The following is a 19,185-nucleotide window of genomic DNA, read 5'->3' as shown; positions in this document are numbered from 1 at the left end:
CCTTTATACATACCACTCCAGCATGGCCTCTGGTACTCTGGGAGCCCGAGAGTAGAACATGATCACCTATGGTGACAATTCATATATCACAAGACACCAGATAATCTGGAACAATTTTTGGCCAACCTTGACGAACATATCTGAGAACTTCCTGTAACACTACATCCTGGGGCAGTGCCTCCAACAGTGATTTGCGACTGATAAGAGAGGGGTCAGTCAGGGCGTTATTATGCTCTTCCTGGCTCATAACTCCCCTTACTGTAGATTTGTCAGGTAAAGCCCAGGACAGGCAATCAGCCACCTGATTGAGTTTATCCAGATGGTACTTTACTGAGAAGGTGTACTGACGTAGGCAAATCAGCCCATCTATGAACATGAAGGGATCCATGGCTCTGACCTCGACTGTGTTAACAGTGTGGTTAATGCCTGGCGGTCAGAGAGCAGTGTGAAAGTTTAGCCATGCAAATAACGATACCACCTTTCACATGACCACATGCAAGCTAGGGCCTCCTGTTCCCCTGCTGAGTATTTCTGCCCGGCTAAGGAAAGCGCTCAGGAGGTGACTGCATCTGCATATTCCACCCCTTCGTAGACCTGGTAGAGCACAGCACCGAGAGCTGCAGCAGAGGCAACACACATGACAAAAGTAGGGACTCATAAGGCAAAGTTTGTCAGTGTTGGAACTGGAGTAATACGTTATTTGAGGTGGCCCACTGCCTGTGAACACTCTGGAGTCCAGTTCCAGACTGCATTACTGTGTAACAGGGCCCATAAGGGTGCAGTGCATCTGAACATAATCTTGCACAAAACAAAGGTAACAGTTAGCTAACCCAAGAAACGCTAGGCGTTCCAACTTGTCCGTGGGGTCTGGCAGTCAAACAATAGCATCCACACTGGACCACAACGGGGTGATTCCACTCACCAACAGATCATGGCTCACAAAATCCAGTGGATTTCTATAAAAAACACATTTCTCCCCTCAGGGTCAGATGATGGTCCTTAAACTGGGTTAATACTGTATGAAGGGAAGCATCATGGTCAGAATAAGGTAATCCATGAACCAGGATGTCACGACCACTCCAAGAAGGCCTGCCTCTTTGGAAGCAGCTGGGGCCTAAAGATAGACCAAAAGGAATCCTTTTAAACTGTAAGGGCCATATGGGTGAGAAAAGCTTTGAGGTTCCACAACTAAGGAGAAAATGGTATCTGGAGATATCTCTGGCATAGATCCAATTTAGTGAACATAGCTGAACCCTGACATTGCACTGCCAATTCCTCCATAGTTGGTCGAGGACAGCAGTCAGGTATGACTGCCTTGTTCACTTGGTGCCAATCCACACATAAGCATATTCCCACTTCTTGTTGAAGAAAAAAAAAAAAAAAATGTTGACAGCCATGGAGAAGTGCCCTCCTTAAGCAAGCAAGAAATCCCTGTGGCTACAGCATCCTTTAACACCAGGTGAGGTCTGCAGAATGGTTGTATAATTGGGCTGGCCAGTGGATCCACTCATAGATGATCCACAGCCAAGACCAGAGGAGACCTCCAATCATTCCCCCAAAATCGATTTCTATGTTCTGTGAGTCTAACACCTTAAAGCCCAGTGCCTGGAAAAAATCCAGCCTGAGAAGGTTGGCCCCAGAATGGGCCATGTAAAATGGGAACACTCCCACTTCTCATTGATATTACATCACAGGGAGATCACCATCCCTAGCAAAGCGATTTTTGCATTGCCATATTCAGATAGCATGGATTACACTGGCCACAAGGTTTCATAGGCAAAGTATCTATGGTGTGTGGTATCATTTATTAGTAAGACTCCAAGTTCCAGCAGCAGCAGCTCCACAGTCGCTAAATGGCAGGGGCAGATTTTAAGATACTCCCAGTCCCGTGTCACCAAGTTGATCCCCTCAGGCATTAAATCTTCCTCCATCTCCTGGTCATCCATATAGGTGATGGCTGGGAAAGAGCAACACCTTCTGGCAAAACGGTTAAGTTTTCCACATCAGTGGCATATTTGTCCCTGGGCTGGACACTCCCACAGCTCCGACAGTGCCAGGAGTTGCTGCAGCAAGGACCCATGCTAGCACTCTGCTCCTGAGTCCCACCAACGATCGGGGCACTGCCCTATAACTCCCACATAGTTACCTGAACCTCTATCAATTCACTGTACCACGGTGGCTGCAGCACTGGATGGTGTGAATAATGCCCCAGAAGAAGAACCTGGAGGGGTTGTGGTCTGGGCTGCAAGTTAAAATTGACAGCGAATCTGGTCCCATCAGGAGGCACTTCCACAACATAGGGATAAAATCCAGCCCTTAAACTGATCCTGAATCATCTCATCAGTTAAGGATGCAAACCTGCATATAACTGCCAGTTCTAGACTGATGCCCTGGGGAGCTGTGCTCTCTGATGAAACTGAATGCATTCAAGCATAGCGCTGGGTGCAGGGTGACAGTGTACCACTAGGGCCCTTACCACTTCCTGATATGATGTGCTGATCTCCAGAGTGCAAAAGATCTGAAAGTCTCTCCGGTACCTAATACGTGGAGTAGGAGGGTGCGCCAGCAAGATTCGGGTGCCATTTCCAGACCAGCTGCCATGAAGCACACATTGACTGCTGCGATTCATTTGGTACATGGCAAAGGTGAATCCCCTGGTACCATCAGGTACAGGGCTGGAGCAGTCACAGAAACAGGGAATTGCACAGTAGCTGGAGGCATACTTGGATCGAACATCCTCATTACTACTGTGATATTCCAAAATCTTGAAGACCACTCAAGTTTAAATGCAAACAAGAACAAACTTTTATTCCAGGAGTCTTACGGGCACCCCCTCTCTAGGTTTCTCTATGACCCTCTGGGGGTCAACTTCTTCACCCTCGGGGCTCCACTTCCTGGTTTCTTACGGAAGCCACGCCTCATAAGTAGCCGTTCCCAAATACTACCTTTCACAAAAGTAAATTATTACATAATAATTAATAAATTATTATTAGGTCTTGATCCTGCTCCCAATGAAGTCAATGACAGACTTCCCACTTAGTTCAACGACAGTAGGACCAAGATGAGTGTTGGCTTGTTTTAATGAGTATCTCCATTTTAATATTACAAGTGCTCCATAATACATTGATTAATGCCACACTAACGGCCTAAACCTGCACTCATGAATATCACTGGGAGCTTTCAGAGCAGCAGCCCTGTTAGTCTGTATTCGCAAAAAGAAAAGGAGTACTTGTGGCACCTTAGAGACTAACCAATTTATTTGAGCATAAGCTGTATGCATCCGATAAAGTGAGCTGTAGCTCACGAAAGCTTATGCTCAGATAAATTGGTTAGTCTCTAAGGTGCCACAAGTACTCCTTTTCTTTTTACTGGGAGCTTTGCAATTGGCTTCAAAGAGAGAAGCACTGAAACACAAATATATTTTCCAATGCTAGCTAACAGCTTCCTGCAGGAAGCTGTTATGTTACATCTGGCTAACAGCATACATTTCAGAAGGTGGATTATTGGCCCTATCTACAATGAAGGATTATGAAAATTAGTTGCTTTTCTGATGAGTAACTATGTATTTATAAAATAGATTTTTTGAAATTATTTTTTAAACTACTTGAGAAAGGAAAATAAATATGAAAAGCTAATTAAAGGTTGCATTATAAGTGACAAAAAAATAAGGCAATTCAAAGCTCAGGCTTAAATTCTCTGCGTAGTTAACTTTTCTTCCAGCCTGAACTAGCCCTGCTGTGCTTACATATTGCAGCTCATATGGCACCATACACAACATCATGCTCTTACCTCAAGTCCCTTCAGTACAACGGGGTAACTGTAAGGATGGAGAGGCAAGACCAGAAGCCAGTTCTTGTACATTACTGAGAGAGTAAAGAGTACTTTGCTTTACTTAATTTATTATATTCTTGTTCAACATCTAAATCAAAACTGGGAAGGCTTTGATTTCCAGATACACCTTCACTTGTCACACAAGTCAATAAAGCAGCACAAAAGAATGATTCTAAAGACAACAATTCAACAAAGGCTGTGGTCATTTTTCAAAATGAACATTTCTTCCCAGGTAATGAAAACAGCTGAACATTTCACAAACCACAAATCCAGACAGCAAATGCTAACACCTTAGCTCATACTGGGAAAATGAAATGCTTGTGAGAGGTGATATGAGTTTTGTAGGTCCCAGCTTTCCAGGGTGACCAAATGTTTTATTAACCTTTAGCATACAGATATTCCCTGTGTGGAATGTAATAATTGCTACTCTTCATGTGTCCTTTTGAACATCTTGTAATCATTACAGAGGAAGATTCTGCCAAGAATATGTAGGTGTTTGCAAATGGAACCGTTCTTTTGTTCTTCGCAGATAAAGTGAATATCATCTTTCTTGACATGGCATACTAATCTACCCAGAAATGAGCACACATGAGCAACCTGCTTTATTCAATGATCTCTTTATCCACTCAAGGACAGCTATGTTAAACAGAAGTAACCGAATGTCCATAGCAAGTAAATATTTACTTTGGAAGAACATGACCCTTTGATATATATGTTTCATATTAACTTTTTTAAAAAAAATCTGTTTGGACTGATGCAATCCATGACACAGCCTTAGATGAAAACAGTGAGTTTCAATTTTATTCTTATTACTTTCTTCACCTGAGTCCTAATTTTAGATTACACTTTGAATATTATTGCTTAGATTTATGATTGAATACATTGCTACATCAATAGGAGTGTATGAAATTAGAATAGAAATTAGTAAAATAAAATGTGGCAATTATAGCCCCTTTACAAACATGTACTAATTGATATTGACTAGTGTTCAGATGTAATATACACATTTAAAACCAGGTTTCAGAGTAACAGCGGTGTTAGTCTGTATTCGCAAAAAGAAAAGGAGGACTTGTGGCACCTTAGAGACTAACCAATTTATTAGAGCTCACGAAAGCTTATGCTCTAATAAATTGGTTAGTCTCTAAGGTGCCACAAGTCCTCCTTTTCTTTTTACATTTAAAACCATAACATGCAGCTATCATAAGGTGCATTGTACAATGAAATACAAAGCTTCAGCACAGTCAAGGTCCCCAGCAACTGATTACAAGAACCAATCCTGCCACCCAGTGTAATCTATATACAATTATATAGTTAGCATAGATAGAGTAATTTACATTAGCCTTTTTTTAAAAAATCAAAATTCTTCTACTAAGAAAAGCCTGTGAGGTTTACACAGAATTTTAGTTCAAGATAGACAAACTCCTCATTAGAGCAGTTTGTTTCCTGGCACGTGGGGGAAAACCGCTATGTAACCTCAGTTTTTCCCCCAATAACACTAAGAACTTTTAAAGATTTAATATCAAAGGCTTAAGATGCCAGAATGGCAGAGGTTCAGAGTATGTCAAGAATTAACAGACAGGCAATTACAAAGAGCTTATTGAGAATATACAAGACTTGTCATTTGGGCTCAGAAGTTAAAGGCTAAAACTGAGTTTTTACTAAACTTGCTCAAGATCTATTACATTAATCCCTGCCTAATGTATTCTTTTCTACAAGCAAATTCCAGGACTTGACACATTTCACAACCTAAGAGCTGACGGTCTCCCATCAGACCTGCGATCGGTCCGCGTGACAGTTTAGAAGCAGGTTACGGCCAGGACTAGGCAGCAAAGGGGGGTAAGGGGTGGTTTACATTTTCAACACACTTCAGTCTCAAACGATGCCCACAGCGAGCCCCGCACAACCGAGGGGAGGGCTGCTGAAGAACATGCCCGATGAAATTTCGCCTCCTAGTGCCAACGTGGAGGCATGTTGCTGGGCTGCCCACCAGCTAGACAGTCTGTATCGATGGCATGAGCTTGAGGGCCAGTGAGACGAGCAGGCAAGGAGAGGAAATCAACTCCAAAGCGCCTCCACCTCTGGTGTCTCCCCCGGCCGGGCGAGCCTGGAGAGAGCAGCAGGAGCCCAAGCATCTCCCCGCGGCAAGCTGGACGGGACCCCCTCTCTTCCCTCCCCATGCCCGCCAGGCTGCGTGGCTGGCCAGCGGCAGCCCCTCCTGCCCCACGCGCGCTCCAGCTGCAGCCCCGGGGCTGCGCGGGGCGAGAGCCGGCGGCTGCCCGGCGCGGGGCGCAGGCTGCGGTGGGGTGGCCCCGCTTGCCCAGCGTTACCTTTCGAAGACCAGGCGGATCATGAAGATGCAGAAGGCCAGAGGGAAGGCGAGGTACAGATCCTCAGCCTGGGGGAAGGAGGCTTCCTCCGTGTTCTTCAGATCCGCCCAGGTGACATTGTGCGGCAGCCAGAACCGCTCGTTCCAGAACCAGGCTAGGACCCCTGCCATCTTTGCTTTGTCTCGCTCCGAGCCCCCCTCGCTCTGCCGCTGCCGGGGGGGCGGGGAGGGGAGGGGGCGCGGCTGCTCAGGAAGAGGATGCGCGTCTGTGTGCGAGCCCCGCTGCGGAGCAGCCGCCGTGAGCCTTCCCTCGCGTTACTCGCAGCAGCTGCGCCCCGACGCCCCGCTCCCCAGCCCGGGCTGCGCGGCGCTGGCTTGGGCCGCCTCGTCTGTCACAAGGCTGCTCGGGCCTCGCGCCCTGATTGGCTCCCGCCCACGTCAGCCAGCGGCTGGAGGCAGCCAAGGTGGTGCTGCTGCTCCCACGGCGGGAGAGACGGAGCAGCCCCCTTCCCGCTCCGCCCTGCCGGGGCTCCTGCGTGGCGGGGGCTCGGCAGCATCTCCCCGCCTCGGCTCGTCCCCAGTGCGCACAGGCTGGCCCGGGTCCAGCCGCCGCAGCCATGCAGCTGCTCCTCCCGCTCACCCGCTTCCAGGCTGCAAATTGCAGAGGCAACGTGGCTCTTCCCTTCCACGGCGGGGCTGGAGCCGGCCGAAACTTTCCTCACGGCACCCAAACCGGGGGCCTTCCGGTGGTGGGTTTGGGTGCAGGCTGGATACACGAGCTGAGTCCACGGAAGGGGCCACGAGCCTCCCAGCAAATCCCCAACCAGGTTGGGAGGGAGCCCAGGCTGCCTTTCAGCCCCACATTATGCTGACTCAGCACATCCTGGCCTCAGCAGCGTCCATCAGGGGGCGCTTAGCTAGTGCTTGCCCAACGCCAACAGTGTTAAAGCTAGCAGGGTCAACGTTGAGTTGAGGTACCCCACTTGAGCCCCTTGGCCTAATACTTAGACACCTGAGCCTTGCATGTAGGTAGTTAAGTCCCAGTTTTAGCTCTGCTGAAATCCACAAAACTCCCGCCAAACCTTGTAGGCCTCTAAACTTGCTTGGTGCCTAAGTTTTCAGGATAAAAGTTCCCTCAACAACTAAGTTTACGCCTCTGGGCATACCCACTGCTGCCTCCCTCTAGGTGTCTGCGTGTCTAGTTCCTGCTTAAACCACAGAGCGATTTGCAAACAGGAGCAGGACAGGAAGGGAGGGATAGCTCAGTGGTTTGAGCCTTGGCCTGTTAAACCTCAGGTTGTGAGCTCAATCCTTGAGGGGGCCATCTAGGGATCTGGCCCAAAAATTGGAAATTGCCCCTATTTTCAGCAGGGGGTTGGACTAGATGACTTCCTAAGGTCCCTTTCAACCCTGATATTCTATGACTTCAGGGGCATCACTGGGCATGCTCAGAGGCCACTGGCAGGATTGGGTCCCCTTCAAAGTCTGTCCCAATGAAAATCTCTCTCTCTCTCTCTCTCTCTGGCCCACTGATTGAGTCAGGAAGAGAGGGAGTGCGAATGGCACCCAGCTGGAACATGGGGGACCACACGTCCAGTCCCCCTGTTCCAATCATCTTTTTCATTATTTAGCCACAGTGGAACAGCTTCAACAGGAGAGACTGAGGAAACCCCACATTAGAACAGGTCATAGCTCCCTGGTTAGAGCACTCACCTGGAAGATCTAGGATACCTTGTTCTGGGAGAGGGGGAATTGAACTTGTGTCTCCCACCTCCCAGGTGAGTGCTGTAGTGAGCTAAAATTACAAGGTGGGCAGCAGTGGCAGCACCTTCTCGGGCCATTTTGGGTGTAGTAAGGCAGGTGCCTAACTCATTCCCACAAGAAACATCTTAGGTGCCTAAGCGGCCTGGTTCCAGGAGACAGGTTTTTGTTTGTGGATCATAGAGTCATAAATTCCAAGGCCCCAAGGGACCATTGTGATTATCTAGTTTGAACTCCTCTATAACACAGGCCATAAAACTTCCCCAAAATAATTCCTAGAGAATTTCTTTTAGAAAACCATCCAATCTTGATTTAAAAATTGTCAGTGATGGAGAAATCGCCACAACGCTTGGCAAATTGTTCCTGTACTTAATTACTCTCACCCTTAAGAATTTATGTCTTATTTCCAGTCTGAATTTGTCTAGCTTCATCTTCCAGACTTTTGATGGTGTTATACCTTTCTCTGCTAGATTGATGAGCCCATTATTAAATGTTTGTTCCCCATATAGACACATATAGACTGCAATCAAGTCACCCCTTAACCTTCTCTTTGTTAAACTAAATAGATTGAGCTCCTTGACTCTTTCACTAGAAGGCATGTTTCACCATTCTTGTGACTCTTCTCTGAACCCTCTTCAATTTATCAACATCCTTCTTGAATTGTGGGCACCAGGACTGGACACAGTATTCTAGCAGCAGTTGCACCAGTGCCAAATACAGAGGTAAAATAATCTCTGTACTCCTACTCAAGATGCCCTTGTTTATGCATCCCAAGACCACATTTGCTCTTTTGGCCACAACGCCGCACTGGCAGCTCATGTTCAGCTGATTATTCACCACGGTTCCCAAAACTTTTTCAAAGTCACTGCTTCCCAACATAGAGACCCCCATCCTGTAAATACAGTCACTGTTCTTTGTTCCCAGATGTATACATTTACCCATTTTAAAATGCATATTGTTTGCTTGCACCCACTTTATCAAGCAATCCAAATCACTCTGAATCAGTGACCAGTCCTCTTCATTATTTATCACTACCCCAATTTTTGTGTCATCTGCAAACTTTATCACAAAGCAGAGAGAGGCAGTGCCGCTCTTTGTGAAAGGGGAGGACACACCCCTGTCCTCAGCATTTCCCATTGACTATCTTAGGGGCGGGGGGGAATCTGACAAAGTCTTGCTTTCCAACTGATATTTGGGATGAAGCTGGAGCTGGAGGAGGTAACAATGTCATTTGCCTTCCTCTCTTTGGATTGGTCTGGTCAGGACATCTTTCAGGATTAGGATGAAGGGGACAGTGAAGGCAGCAGCTGTGACAGAGAGGTGTATCTACATTACATCTGATACACCTCTTCCATGGTATTTGTCCATAAAGGTAGCATGTCACATCTCTGCTGAAAGCTTGTAACTTTCCACTCCATGGCTAGCTAATTATGTAAGGTATTGCTCAATTGTCTACCCTTGCACCAACCCAGAAAAGTTAATGGAAATTGAGCAACATATCAACAGAAACATCAAAACTACTTGGAAGTGAAAAGGAACAATGAGACAGTGAAAAGATCACCCTGTCTGTGAATAACGAAGAAAGACTGACTCAGGTAACTATTAATATGTGTAGGCCGTAGTTCACATTTTATGATTTTGTTTTGTATGGAAGGCCAGCTCTACACTACAGACCTATATCTGTATAACTACATCACTGAGGGGTGTGAAAAATCCACACCCCTGAGCAACGTAGTTATATTTACTTAACCCCCCATGTAAGCAGCACTATGTTGACCAGAGAACTTGTCCGGTCAAACTAGCTACTGTCTCTCAGGGAGGTGGATTAAATACACCACTGGGAGAAGTTCTCCCGTCGTGCATAGTAGCATCTTCACTGAAGCGCTACAGCAGCACCAGTGCAGCTGGTGAAGACAAAGCCTAACCATTTGTTTCCATCACTCACACTTGTTTCTGTTGGAATCTCTGGTCTTTTGTAAATTAATTACCCGTTCTTTTACTGCAATTGAACTCGAGGGCTGTGTGTTATCCAGGAATGGTAGTATAAGACAAAACTGGTAAACTGTGGTGCACTGTTCCTTTGGGAATGGAGGACCTGGGATTTCTGATTGAGTGATCAGAGGCTAGCCACTACAGGGGGACACTTTGAAGGGACTGGAGGGCTAGGGTGCATCTATGGTCAATATGCGGGGAAAGGCAGGGCTGACAGGAGGAGGAGAGTGCTCAAGTGGCTGACAGGCTGGTGGTGTCATGGAGCTGACATTCAGCTGGCATAGACTGCTGGAGGCGGGTGGTACTCCAGGTGACGCACAGGCCTGGGTACCCCGAGAAGCATCACAGCCACTATGCTGGTGAAGCTCACTCCAGTAGCCATTCTCTCCCCCAAGTCTCTTTCTTTAAAGACCCCACAAAGAGAGGGATGGGTGGATTAGCTCATCCCCTCATTACTTTGTTTACCAATTAGGGCTAATTTTTGACATCCCAGTTTTGTTTCACTGATTTCCAATTTTACACTATTCTGGTTTGCCTGGCATGATTTTAGCACAGTCCTTGAGTTACAACAGTAGGCCTTTCTGTTGGAAGAAATTGAGTTGGTTTGTTTTGATTTTCCCATCAGCATTTGTTGTTTTAGGTTATTGTGACATTTTATGACCATTTACTTACTTTTTACAGTTGAGCTCACAATTACGGTACATTTGCAGGCCCCTGATCACAAGAGCAGCCATGTTTTAATACAACCCATAACAAGGTTTAACCCAGCTCATAGCAATATAAAGACACCTTTCTGAAGTTACCTACTACACTGAACAGGTTTTGCCCATTCTAGGCTCCAGCATTTCCTCCCACAATTAGCCCACGTGCGGGAAGAGACTGGAAATGCCAGTGAACTCCTCACACTGCACATCTGCTTCAAGATGGGCTAGTGCTGAAGTATCTCACTCCCACTGGTAGTTGGAAAATATGCCACTAGATTTAATGAAGGAGATGAAAGAAACACATCTTGACTTTTTACAAGCTATCACATAAACAGCTGGAATAACTGTCACTGCAGTGGCCATATTAATAATAATTCATAATACTACTGTAAAACATTGCACTCAAACATCTCAAAAACAGTCTTATGGAGGTGCCTAAATGGGAGCTGGGCTCTTTTGAAAATCAGGCCTGAATTGTGGGTGCAGAGCTCTTCTGAAGCTTAGAGCTTATCTACACAGCACTGCAATGCGCACAACAGGGTATGATTTCTAAAGCACACAAATGCGTTGCACACTAATTGGTCCACATGGATCCTACTGGTGCACACTAAACAATCCCTAGTGTGTGAAACAGTAGTACATTCATGTGTGCTATGGAACTTTTACTGTGCCCGGTAGGGTCTATCTGGACCAAATAGCACACATGTAAGTGAGCTTTAGAAATTACACCCTGTCTACACAGTGCAGAAATATGCATGACAAGCCCTATGCAATTACGCCTCTCATATCAATGCTGAGAATTATCCCCAGTTTACATAATTGGGAGGCATGGAGATATATGTAAATGAAAGAAGAGCCTTCCAATGTCATGTAGCAACAATGATCATAAATGAGTTTTTAATTTCTCTTATACAATCAGTATAATTTATTTTTGTGTCAAAATAAAATTACTCTTAGACAGACATATAAGTGTATTTGGATGGGAAGGACATTTGGGAGGAAGATAAATTAAATGTTTCTAATTGAATTGGAGCAACTATATTTAAAAATCAGTTGAAGGAAAAACAAGGAATGAGAATGTCTGCGTCTTGTAGGGTTTACAGAGAGATATCAACAGGAAAGTTAAAGGTCGGGCCACATCTTCCCTTTGTCCTCCAAACTAGTTGTACCCATGAAGTGCAGCCCAGTGCACTTCAAACAGTGTCTTCTAATGTAGTAATCTCATGTCCTAAAGGAATTTATAGCCAGGACGTTACTAGCAATTGGCCAACAGCAGATGACATACGATTAGAGTAATGAAAGTGGCTCTGTTTCCCAAAAACACTGGTGTCAACCCTCTGTGGAGATACAAAAGTTAAAAATAATAGTTAAACAAAAATACCAGTCATTCATATGAGAGCAGAAGATGCTTAACTCTTTATCCCCAAATCCTACTCAGCAGCCACCCAGGAAAAATAGATGAGCATTACAGCATGACTTGAAGGTCATCAATTCTGGGCTTTGGTCAACCAATATGGCAAGAGGGGAAACAAGTTCCATGGTCAAGGGCGTGAGAATGTGTGTACTGTTTCTTTAAAATGGTAGCAAGAAGCCTGGCAGGAGATGTCTGGGGAATATACAGTGAAAAGGGCAAAGACAGCGTAGCTTTAGGGATAATACTATTTTCCATAGCTCAGACTCCTTAATTGATGATAACTACCATGGAACCACATAATGGTGATATGATGCTGGCAGACCAGGTGCCAGCTCATGCCAGGTCCCTAGGCCTCAACTGATCACTGACCATGACTGTCAGGGTTCCCTCCCCACTCTGAACTCTGGGGTACAGATGTGGGGACCTGCATGAAAGACCCCCCTAAGCTTATTTCTACCAGCTTAGGTTAAAAACTTCCCCAAGGCACAAATCCCTTCCTTGTCCTTGGACGCTATTGCCGCTACCACCAAGTGATTTAGACAAAAATTCAGGAAAAGGGCCACTTGGAGTCCCTATTCCCCCCAAATATTCCCTCAAGCCCCTTCAATCCCTTTCCTGGGGAGGCTTGAGAATAATATACTAACCAACTGGTTACAATGTGAGCACAGACCAAACCCCTTGGTTTTTAGGACACTGAAAATCAATCAGGTTCTTAAAAGAAGAATTTTATTTATAGAAAAAGTAAAAGAATCACACCTGCAAAATCAGGATGGAAGGTAACTTTACAAGGTAAATAAAAAGATTTAAAAAACAGAGGATTCCCCTCTGACTCTGATTCCCAGTTACAAAACGGGAATGAAATTACCTCTTAGCATAGGGAAAATTCACAAGCTAAAACAAAAGATAATCTAATGCATTTTCTTGCCCTTACTTACAATTTTTGTAATCTTTGATGGATCATTTCAGGTATGTTTTCAGGAGATGTTTCTCCTGCCTGGTCTCTCTCTCTGTCCAGAGAGGAAACAATCAAAGAAAGCACAAACAAAACCTACTCTCCCCCCTACCCCCTGCCCCCAGATTTGAAAGTATCTTCTTTCCTTCTTTCCTATTCCTTACAGCTGCTCAGGAGGGAATTTATGCTACCTGTAGCTTATGTTTATGACAACTACCTAGCTGGAAATCAGTCTGGCTCAGCTGTGCGTTAGCATTGTTAAAATAGATGTTAAGTTTATAAGAATGGGTTTAGACTTTCTGAAATGCTCGTAGGCTGCTGCATGTAATAATCTCACTTATCACATCTGTACCCCACATTATGAAAGTTATATTGAGTGCTTGCATTGTACACCTCTGTCATTGTGTAAGTCATCAAATGGGAAAGGAGCATTAATTAATGTAAAAAGCTGGCTTCCTAGAGATGGGGTTAGGTCCTGCCCCTCAAGTAGGCCAATTGAACCCAAATAAGCTCTTTGCAGTAAATTCCAACTTAGAGAATAAGGGTGGTTCAGTGGTCACAGTGCTAGCTAGAGATCTGCCTACTCTGCCCAAGACTTCCTGTGTGGCCATGATAAGTCACTTAGCCTCTGTGTGCCCCCATCTGTAAAATGGGGATAATAACGCTTCTCTACCTCATGGGGGCTGGGTGGGTGGGGGTGCAGATGCATACATTCAAAATTCTGAGGCGCTCAGATGTGCTGGAATCAGGGGCCATATAAGTACCTAACATTGATAATCCTACCTCAGCATTTGAAAAGCGTGGATGATCAGGACAAAGTCTACTTTCAAAAGAAATTATCACAATGACCAGAAGTGACAGAAACCCTCTTAGCATCAGCCATTCCCTGCCCATCCAGCAGCACCTGGATCCAACGATCCAGTTTGCACACTTCCATAACAAATGTCAGGTATATTCCCACAATAGGAGCACTGATACAATCTCTACTGTTCCTCCAACACTGTAGGCATCACTTCAATCTGTGTTGATCTACTGTGGGTATGTCTACACTGCAGTGTAAGCCCAAACTCAGAGTCAGGCTCAAGCCCAACTCACCCTTCCCGCTACACACAAAGCTATCCTATTTGGGCTAGTAAGCCCTCTGGGCCTGGGCCCTACGACCCAGGATGAGGGGTGGGTCCACAGAGCATTGTTTTGCAGTGTGGACACAGCTCAAGTCAGCTCCACTCAGACCTGTGTCCTGAGAGACCACCAACACTATCTCCCACTCTGATGGGCCAGTATTCCTTGTCCTTTCTCTCCCAAGACTAGCCAATGAAATCCCAGGAAATAGAACCAGCTTCCCAGTTCAAGTACAGCTGCTCAACATTTAACCCTTTCTTTTTATTCCGACCTCTGAGCTGCAAATTGAATGAAGTCTTGTGGGAGCTGTGGCTGCTGACAAGTCATTTGCCAAACACGCTGCTAGCTGCTCACAAGACCACAGTCAGATTTTGGTAAATGTCTGGTGTGAGGCAAGCAAGACGTTTGATTTCAGTAAGAAGGCCAGAATTGACCATGCGTACCAGGAAATTGTGAACAAGCATGTGGCATTGGGGATTCACCAGACTGGTAACCAGTGCTGAGAGCTGGAATAAACAGCTTAAGAGTGACTATTGGAAAGCCAGGGGTAAGAACCACAGTTCCAGGAACTCCCAGACATCCTGCCCCTTTTATGGGGGCCTTGACTGGGTGCTGGGTACCTCGCTGAGCACTGAGCCAACAACAATTCAAGAGAGCCTGATCAGTTGGGATAGCAACCCTGTGACCCTGAATCTAGTATGGGACCGGAGAAGAGAGGAGCCAGCTGATGTCAGATCAAGCCAGTGAAGTGCCTCTGGTGCTCACACCTGTCCCTGAGAAAGTTCTGATACTACAGCTCAGTCTGGATCTGGAAAGGAGCTGTTTGATGACCTCCACCCAAGAGGAACAACAATAACAGAAGAGGCAGAAGTAGCCCTAAAGCCTGATAAGTTTCTGGCTCCATGTTGTTATGAATATAGGAATGGGAAGAACTTCCAGTTTATGACCCAATGCAAAATTTATTACAAACGCCAGGTAGCAGAATGCATCCACTAATGGTGGAATTTCATGCCAGCACCTTGGCATCACCTCCCGTCCTCCACCAACATGGAATTCAAAATAGAAGCCAGGAAGCACAAACAGCAATTAAACAAGCATTCAAAAATTAATTTTTACTTGTTACTCACACATACTTACAAAGATACTCTGGGGTGTTAAAGGTATATTGCCTTTCTGTTTAGTACACCATGCCATAGTGTATCAAGCTGCCTATAAACAGTATGGGTGCTGGGAAGAGGCTGAAACATAGTGCAATGTCTGAAATACAGTTTGGGGTTTGGTTGGGTGGCCCATGCAGCTGGGATTTAATACTAGCTGGATAGGACAAGCCCTCCAGGCTTCCACGCCCCTGCAATGGTGCTAAGTGTGTGCAAAATGCACAAGAAACGGAAAGGAGAACAGGGGGCACAGGGACACTGTTGCCTGATCTTTAGATTATGTATTAATTATATTGTGTACTTAAGAATCCACAGTTATCACTTTGAGGGTTGCCAGAGGGTTGACTGCCCGAAAGTCAGGCCCAATATTATTCAAATTATTATATAGCTGGGAACCCTGCTGTGCACAGTTGCAACACTCACAATATAGGAACTCTTTTATATTTACAAATAGCTTATTAATACATTTAGCACAGTCACAAACTCATAATACCCAACTCAGTAAGGTAGCTAGAGATATTACAGAATGTACATCTGCACATCCATATACTCACACCAGCTTCTGTGGAACAGCCTGAAATGTTAGCCATCATCTTCCTCATCACCTTCCCCATCGTCACCAGTGGCCAGCATTCTGGCATCTCCCATGGACTACATCTTTTTCTCCCATTGCTCCTAGGCTGGGATGCCATTTTTATAATATGTTACACTGACACTGCTACGCTTGATGCATGTTCAGTAGGGGATTTTTCCTCTTTTCCTTATTTGTATTTCCTCACTTTACTAATGTTGGAGTGTCTTTTTCCTATAGGTTAGTATACCAATGATCTCAACTTATCTTATACATCAATTCATTACCATGGCCCTTTTATGATTAGGTATCACATTTGTTATTTCTGTCCTAATTGGTTATTTCAGTTCTTTCCAAGTTCCAAGTTGTGGCGTACCTGTTTCCTAAGTTCATAAGTTTAAAAGGGTAAGTCCTAAGTGCACGTCATTTTGTGAACATCCCTGGTTTTGGTGTTGGTTAATTACTGGTGTTTGGTATTGTAGTGGCAGTTGGCCTGCCTGCCAATGCTTTAATGTTTGTTTGTTTGTAATACAACCATGTTCACAAACAAAGGCTTCTATTTTACTGAGAAAGTTTATTTCTATCACTACATCACATTGTATAATGTATATTTCAAATAATAAAGATAAACACATGAGACACAGCTGGGAAGTTGTATCCAAACAATTTTTCAATACATCTATTTACATTAATCCATAATGAAAATCCACAATTCCTCCCACACGGTGCACCTCTCCACCCCATTTCATAAAATCATCTCATTCATAATTAAAATTCATGACAAGCAATTCCCCCATTCATTGGATACAGTGACAGTACTCTATTGTTAACATTGCTGTAAAAACACATTCATAAATTTACTCTTCTCCCTCTTCCATTGGTTCATGCAAGTCCATAATGTGGGAGCACAGAGCATCCCTGATTTCTGTTGCATGTATGTATTCTGTGCCAGCTGTCACAGGTATGCTGTCTGGCTGAGTGTACCAGTTCAGCATTCATGACCGTACACCAGTTCAGCAATCACAGGGCCATTCAGGGGTGAGTGGCTTGTCTTTGGCTTCAAAAGATCATGTTCTGTGGCTTGCTGTGCTCTTCACAGACAGCACTGAGGACATCGGAATCCAAACAGGGCTGTGAACAGTGCCAGAGGGATTTCAATCTGCCAAACGCACATTCAACCACCATTCTACACCTACTGAGTGTGCAATTAAACCCTTCCCCCCCACCCCCCAAGATCAGGATACAGTTTCATAAGCCAAGGAAGAAGAGGAAGTGTGGGGTCCCCTAGAACAGTGGGACAGTTACTCCATTGATGATAATGTCATGTAGTGGGAATAGTGTCCAAGCCTGTCCATGAATGTAGACTCCTGATCAGTGGAAAACTTTGGCATCATCAACTTTTCCAATAGAGCCCACTTCAGTGGGACAGAAAATGCCACTGAAATGTTAACCAGCATCTCCTGGATCCTCTGCCTGTTTCCTGAAATAGTAGTGAAAGCCCAAGCAAGACGAGTTCTTCAAATGGTGACTCCACCAAGTTGCTGGCTTGGTTGACGGGAGCTCAGCAGGATGTATTGATGGGTTGTGACAACTTCCTGTAACACGTGGGGTGGACAGTCACGTTTTACCCCCTCAGTGTACCCCAAAGGGCTAGAGTGGCTGCAGCTGGGGAGGGTGTTAGGAAGCCTGGGATAGGTGGGTTTGACTTGGGTCTGCATAATACACTCCAGACACCTGAGCACAGGTGTGAGACCTAGGTTCAGAAAACCTAGGATTAACATTCAATATGGATGCTCAAGCCCAGGCTTATTAACACGAGCGTGTGGGCTCAAGTCCTACTGACCCTGGGCTTAGATTGCAGTACAGACATACCTAGAATTAGAACTCGTTAGCCTAGCATGGGTAGAGCATCCCACTGAAAAGCCCTACCCAAGTCAGGCCCAGGTAACTGCCCACAAAGGTGCTCTACTAGACACTATGCTGGAATATCCTTTGGTTCTCAGCAGGGTAATAAACTGGGCTGTTCTAGGAATTCATTCACAGGGTGCTTTCTCTCTCCCTCCTAGCATTGAGCTGCTGTCTGTAGCCCTGCTAGGAGAATACTTTGTGTAAAGAATGTACAAATAGAATTACTCATTATGGATGCAGACAGCTCTCAAGGTGACAAACAGCCTTTGGCCCTTAGAACTTTAATGAGAATGTCATTAAGAAATTCAAAGTGATTTGTAGCACACCCACCCAACTGACTGCTCTTGCATTTAGAGGAGCAGAAAGAAATGAAAAGGTAGATATTTCAGGTACATTTGCCCAAATTATGGGCCTTACTGATATCATACTACAGCGTTGCCAGAAAGCTGGTGTCAGCTTCTGGCTAACTGGCAGCATGGGAGGAGGATTTCTTGGATAGCATCTCTGTACAAATGCTGTTGAAGAGCAGGAAAATGTGCTGTTAACATGCTGAACCCGTGTAGGTGACTTGCAGTGCAGAAGAGAGAACGCAGACAGAAAAATACAGTTCTGATGGAATTGTGGGCTAGCACTGGAGGCCAAATAGCACCTGTGCTTGATTAGCCTGTGTCCTCACAGCAAAGTAGGTGGGTTGCCAGCCTGGGCTGAAGCAGAACTGGAACTCAAGGTTGTACCCTCAGCAGTGCCTGCTAGCCCAAGTTTAAAGCACCCTCCAGCCTGGGTTAGAAGTTTTTCCTGTGTGGATGGCAAGGGCAGGACTATGGTCAACACACAGGCTAGAGACCTGTCTAACTCTGCAGTGCAGACATTCACCCAGAGTCTATGGGTGAAACACCCAGCCACACCAGTTGCTGTAGGTCCCAGATGTTCATAATCTTAGGTCTCAAAGTTTTTTAAAAATGAAAAAACATGCAAAGATAAGAATAAAAGCTGCCAATATTTGGCCATGAATTCAGGCCAACAGAGGGTGCTTTAGGAACTGGCATACATTTACTGTGAGGTGACCAAAGCAGTGTTCCCAACAGTTGCTACATAAATTATTTTTTTTAAATGAGAACATGGGCACCCCAATAGATTTTAGAAGACATCAGAATACTGGGAACCTGATTCACGTTCAACAATGACTTCAGTTGCAAGCTTCTAACAATGTTTTGGAAGTTTTGTTGTGACAAGTTTACAAAGATCTTTTCTAGTGGCAGGGCTCAGAAGCAAGTAGACTAATTAACAGTGGTTAATAAGACCACAAAATTAATTCTTTGTTTCCTGTGGTGGTTTAGTTGTCCATCTGCAGCCTATTGGAATATCTGAGTCTTTAAATAGCTTAGAGTGAGCTTGGAGAGGTGCATGTTGGAGACATTTTGGAAGTACAATGCTGCCAGCTACCTGA

General features: G+C 45.1%; 1 protein-coding gene across 3 annotated transcripts in view; it reads right to left on the bottom strand.

Moving 5' to 3' along the window:
• CERS6 (ceramide synthase 6) overlaps positions 1–6,981 on the bottom strand; it is a 222,198-nt gene extending 215,217 nt beyond the window's left edge. Inside the window, exon 1 of one of the 3 annotated variants that reach the window (XM_078847955.1) lies at positions 6,159–6,981. In XM_078847955.1, coding sequence (XP_078704081.1) covers positions 6,159–6,328 — 170 coding nt within the window. In that variant the 5' untranslated portion in view covers positions 6,329–6,981. The remainder of the gene's footprint in view (positions 1–6,158) is intronic. The other 2 variants (XM_073305738.2, XM_073305739.2) reach the window with 2 other exon arrangements.
• Positions 6,982–19,185: the final 12,204 nt, after the last annotated feature.

The sequence above is a fragment of the Lepidochelys kempii genome, chromosome 11 (assembly GCF_965140285.1).
Source record: "Lepidochelys kempii isolate rLepKem1 chromosome 11, rLepKem1.hap1, whole genome shotgun sequence".
NCBI classification, from domain to species: Eukaryota; Metazoa; Chordata; order Testudines; family Cheloniidae; genus Lepidochelys; species Lepidochelys kempii.
This window is presented reverse-complemented; position numbering and strand designations above follow the sequence as displayed.